Here is a 6,000-nt window from a genome sequence, read left to right on the forward strand (position 1 = left end):
GCTCGTTCTTGCTCCCTTTAAACCACTCGCAATGTCCTTTGGTGGTTTTACAGCAGCACTCGATATGACCAAGCCATTTGTTTTTTGTCTTTAGTTCATTGTGTATCAAGCGCTCGCACAAGCGATGGCGGCTTACCTTCCAATACCCTTCTAAAGTAATAGGTTGTTTGCATTGCCTCTCCCACTGTTTTCCGCGCTTTACCGGTCCCACCTTTGTGTTTGTACAACCGATTTTATACTGTTCCAGTTCTACGGATTGATTTCCACTTTTCCGAAACATATATATATACCCCGGTTCGTCGTTGCCTTTTTCCTTGTCGGACAGCAGTACGCTAAGAACGCGAAGACAACTGTGTCCCTTTAGCCGATCGGCAATCAAATTTAAATCATGATCTGGTGAGCAACGTTTTGATGTGCGGACAGGGACAGGTGGCGGCTCAATACAAATAGGACCCAAAGGTTGCGGTAAATGGGTCTGCGATTCTAACGCTTGAGATTGCGATTGCAACCACTTGTTGCGCAATACTACTACAACCTTCTGGGGCAGAACGGACTTGATAAATAGGAAAAGTAAAGCACATATTGCTAGTAATTTAACGTGTCGCCAAAACTCGCATCTACGCATCTTACTGTTTCACCACAAATTACTGTAGCGACAGTGCGCCCGCATGTAGCGTGTTGTGTACTTTTACGACGTGCGAATAATTAGAGCTCTGAGGTATACTGCGAATAAATGGGCAACTCTTAATTTCGGCTTTATGCAAATTTGAATGATTAAATAATAAAAAGAAACAGATACTGAAAATAAATAGGCAACGTCTATGTCAGCTTTAGGCAGAATTGAATAATAAATAATAAAATAAATTAGATAATGCGAATAAATGGGCAACTCTTAATTTCGGTTTTTACGCAAAACTGAAAGATTGAATAATTAAATAATAAAAAGAAACAGATACTGAAAATAAATAGGCAACGTCTATGTCAGCTTTAGGCAAAATTGAATAATAATGCGAATAAATGGACAACTCTTAATTTCGGTTTTTACGCACAACTGAAAGATCGAATAATAAAAAATCGAAATGATGCATATAAATAGGGAACGTCTAATGTCAGCTTTAGGCAAAATTGGATAAATGAACGACCAGAAGATAAGAACATCGAAATAATATATTGAGCTTGTTTTAACTTCAAAACTTTCCAACAACCAGCGGATCCTCTTCCAATTAGTTGGTCCTGCGGTTGCAGGTGGTGCCTCACCTCCCTAAAACCTCTGGACGCACTCTATTATCCAAGTGAGTACCGTTCCTTTATTTATTATTTTTTCCACAAATAGTGTAAAGAAAAATAAGAGTCCATAGGGTCTAGGGCTTTGCCGTCTTCAATAGTTTTGTATAAAAAGTCGGAAATAAATCGAAAAATTGACAATACAATCAATTTCTCAACCTATACAGCAGTATATATAGAAAAGTTTCAAGAGCGGGCTCAACCCCTGAGCCCATGGACGCAAATTTATGGAACCGTTTTCCCCTACATGTCGGTACAGATTCGACTTACATATCGTCTGCCTGACTCGATGAATGGAGGGCGTCCACAGGTGGGAGCTCGCCAGCGTTTCCTGAGCTGTCAGAATTCTGCTCTTCTGTTCACTGAGTCATCACCGAAATCTGGAAGATTCCCGGGGTTATGCCCCATATGCCCCATATGCCCCACATGCCCCATATGCCCCACATGCCCAAGAAGCAGGGCATTGTAGACCTGCACGACTTAGCCATGACAACAAGAATTTGATTTAGTGTGAACACACGATTTACAACCCTCACCCTGCCATCCGTCCTTCCTACGCACACACGCGCACACAAACACATACAAACACACCTTTCAGCGGCAATGAACGGCTCCGTAGACCCTTTCAAAGAAGTCGCAAAGTTTACAGACTATGCCGACTTCAAGCAGTGGTGCTCCCACAACAAACTCCCCCGTGGATACGCAAAGGCAGTTTGGGATTTCCACGAGAAGGAAGCCCGCGATATGGAATATAAACGCGAACGGCGCCACAACATTTTCGAGGACGGCGACCCTATCGCTGGAACCATCACGTCCCCTGCACTGCTCGACCTTCGCTTCGACGCACCCATCCGCAAGACCCTTGTTCTTGTCGGTCCAGCCGGTTCCGGGAAGGTTCGATGGGTTCTCGAAAACAGCCCCAAGCCGATCTACATCATTCGTTCCCCAAGCGACCTCCGCGGCTTCAGCAAGTTCCTGCAGCTTACAGGACTGTTCCGGGTTATGGGTTATATTTGGTGGTCCGGAAAGTGTCAAAAATAGGTGCTAGCAATGTTCAGGGGCGTCTTACTGTACTGTACATAAAATTTTGGGGCATGTTTTCCACTCAATGCTCCCGGAAAATCCGTTTTTCAGATTTTTTACTATGAAAATGTGACCAAAACGCATTTTCTGAAACTCTGAGTGGATGGAATTTGCTTAAAGTGGAATATGTCTCAGAAAACATCCCCAAAAACATCTAGGAACCTTCATCTACTCTAGTATTCATCAACTCCTGGCACTTTTTGTTTCCAGGCAATATGGGGGTGTTCTCCAGTTGGCGGCGAATGACTCATTTTGGTTTGCTCTCAATTTGCTACATGTTCAAATCCTTTTGAGGCCCAAATACTTTCTTTTCTTCCACTGCTCCTCCTGATGGTGGAGGATGGCAAATGCCTTTTTGCATTGCAATACATGGATATGACAGGGTGTTTGTCAACCAGCAAATCATGCAAAAAGCATGCAGTGCATGTCCGTTTGCATGCACTATGTCATCCGCACCACCTTGGACACCTGAGGAAAGTTGTGCGGATTTGAAAGATAATATAGTTACGGAAGTGGAACCAGGGAGATTCAATGACTATTGAAGGAGCTATGGCACACGTAAGTCCCCAGGGGTGGGACTTAGAGAATTTTCAAAGATTTTGGTGACTCATGGCGCAGGTTTGATTCTCAGAGGGGGCCAGGCCTTCTTTTCTTTTTTTCCTCCTTCAAAATGTCTTCAAATACGTCTAGCATTGCTTGACAGTGTCAGGAAACAATCAAAAAGCTGAGAAGTGCAGGTAAAAAGTGTTTTTGGCCGATCTACAAGCAAAACATGCGAAAAACCGGCGGTGCGTGTCCATTCGCATGCACTACATCATCCGTTCCACCTTGGCCATCCAAGGCAATGGTGCGGATTCAAAAGATAGTATAGGTACGGAAGGGCAACCAGGGAGATTCAATCACTATTGACAGAGCTATGGCACCCGCAAGCTCCAATGGGTGGGACTTAGAGAATTTTCGAAAATTTTGCATTTTGCGCCGTCTGGTTGACCTGACCAAACACAGGTAACATTCAACCGACAGACATTGGCATAGTGGCAAGTGCTAATGTTATCTGAACTAGTGCCCCAAGTTCCAACCCCGGTTTTGCTGGGGATACTTTTTTTTTTCTTTTTCCCGCGCCACCCGAAACACGATGTGGGCGTAACGAAAGTTGTAGCCAGATATATGTTCTCATAGTTAAAGTCATCTCAGATGTGCAATTAAGCTGTAAACGGCTGCAGAAAATGCAAAAAACAAAATAGGATTGACGCTTTTCTCAAAATCCAACACCACCTGGAATGCATTAAAGCCAGTCCATACACATGTCCTTTACCTAGGAACCCCCTACAGATGAATTCCCATAGTCCCCGGACACCCATAGCGCACTCTATACAACTCTACTATGCACGCATACTGGTTAGGGTTAGCCTGCGCCCTATCTGGCGAATACGTTTTCAATGCATTTCATCGATGGCAAATAGCGCAGTTGCATAAGATACTCAATTCACAACCGAGGGTGCATGGTTCAAACCTTGCGTTCGACACAACAACAGAGGGATTTTTCCGGGGGCAAAATAAATATCACCATGCACCCATATCAATACGATGTGGACTGGATGGCGGTTACGATCAGTTTAACTGATCTTAACCAGCTGTTCGATAGGTCCACCATTGTCCAAATGGCGGGCGCTCGTCCGCCGTTCAAGGATGACCCATTCTATAAGGAATGGATTACGGTTGTGAGCCAACCGTTCATACTGAGCATCCCGCCGAGTCGGGGTGTTAGAGAGGGGATCATTGAGGGATTATATAGGGACCATGGAATAATTGTGCGGGGGAGTGACAGCCCTAATAGCACGATTCAGGGCAGACAGCATGTGGCGTTGGATACCCTGATTGGGACCTTGTCGGAATGCGTTGAAGGGGGAATGGTTAGGATAGTGCAGTACGGGATGAAGGCTTACTGGGAGACCATGGCAGCGAAGGATGCGGTCTACGAGAGTTCAGGGGGCCGGTCGAATACCTTCGACATAGGATTGATGATCAGGAGCATGGATATCCCGGTGCTGAGGGGACGAGATGAGGCAGGGGATGAGACGTTCCCAATGTTCGGGCCCTTGGGGAAGGGATTTGGGAGTGTAAGCTTCGATGAGGGCCTAGTTTCAGTGACAGTGTACCCAAGAATCGTACATGCTCTCAAAGCCTACGCATCGAATATATCGATGAAGACTCCGAAGGTGATGAGGAGTTTGAGGGGACGGAAGGAAACCTTGGGGGGCCTGAGGCGATGGTTAAGAGGGAATATGGGGAAGTTGGGGGGAGTCAGGATTGAGGCTAGAGTGCAAGCCCCTACCGTAGCAGCGGCGATTAAGGTGGTGGAGGGCCTCAAGATCCTTGACCTTGAGACGGTGGTTGGAATCCTGGGAGAAGAATCGGTTCGACTAGTACAGGTGGAAGACTACCTTCGAAACCTGGATGAGATCTGGATAGCAGCAAAGGAGCGCGTATTCAGAGGCAGTCGAGACACCCAGGCGGTAACACCTGAGCAAGCCCAGCGATTCAGAGATGTGCTCAACGCTTTCGGGTTCAACCCAGGCTGGAGGAAAAGGCAGGCACCTACCATTACCAAAGATGGTGCCTGGTGGTTGAGCCCGGAGGCTGGGCTACCACCTGCGGTTGAGCAGGATCCCCGAGCGGAGTTGGAGGAGTTGTACAGTCAGTATGGGGCACAGCTTAGATGCGAATGTGGAGGAAGCATATTCCATAAGGTGGGGGGGAAGAAGGAGTTCAGATTGAGGTGCGCCAGATACACCCATGCATTGTGTAGTGAAACCTGGAGGGCAAACCAGATAAGGGATAGGATTGAGGAAGTGATTAGGGTACACCGGGAAGCTGAGGATAGGGAAGCTCAAGAGAGGGAGGCAGCCCAGCAGCGAGAGGCTGGAGATTCAGCAAGACGGGACCAAGTGGCAGAGGCCAAGGAGGATATCACAGCAAGGGCGAAGTTCAGGAAGCATAGTAGGGGGGAGCGGTGGAATTGGGTACGAGGTTCAGGATTAGTGGGAAGTACCTGGTATGGCAGCATAGAGGAATGTGTGGATGCAATCTGGGAGGAGTTTGGGGAGAATTGGGAGCAGCATGTAATGATACGATTGTAATAGATTGACTACAAGTGTGTAATACAATATCTGGGTAAACATGTGGGTGGAAATATTTTTGCTTCCCGTGAGAAGGTGTCTACTATACAACACTTCATCAGTTCAAACCGTACCACCTTGGACACCCAAGAAAAGTTGTGCGGATTCAAAAGATGGTATAGTTATGGAAGTGGAACCAGGGAGATTCAATGACTATTGAACAAGCTATGGCACACGTAAGTTCCTAGGAGTGGGACTTAGCACAATTTGAGAAAACATATCAGAGGAACTGGAGAACACACTCCTGGGGACTTAGCAAATTGGCGCAGGTTCGATTCTCAGAGGGAGCAAGGCCTTCTTTTCTTTTTTTCTCCTTCAAAACATCTTCAAATGTGTCTAGGAGTCCTCAACAGTGTCAGGAAATGATCAAAAAGCTGAGAAGTGCAGGCAAAAAGTGTTTTTGGCCTGTCGACAAGCAAAATATGCGAAAAGCATGCGGTGCGTGTCCATTTGC

General features: G+C 46.3%; 1 protein-coding gene across 1 annotated transcript; it reads left to right on the forward strand.

Moving 5' to 3' along the window:
- Positions 1-3,935: 3,935 nt before the first annotated feature.
- On the forward strand, positions 3,936-5,507 carry EV422DRAFT_570366 (uncharacterized protein; the record flags this gene model as incomplete). Its single annotated transcript, XM_053072869.1, has 1 exon — positions 3,936-5,507. One exon carries the CDS (start codon positions 3,936-3,938, stop codon positions 5,505-5,507), a length of 1,572 nt encoding a protein of 523 aa, XP_052922861.1.
- Between the last annotated feature and the right edge of the window lie 493 nt (positions 5,508-6,000).

The sequence above is a fragment of the Fimicolochytrium jonesii genome (assembly GCF_025526975.1).
Source record: "Fimicolochytrium jonesii strain JEL569 chromosome Unknown EV422scaffold_25, whole genome shotgun sequence".
Classification (NCBI taxonomy): domain Eukaryota; kingdom Fungi; phylum Chytridiomycota; class Chytridiomycetes; order Spizellomycetales; family Powellomycetaceae; genus Fimicolochytrium; species Fimicolochytrium jonesii.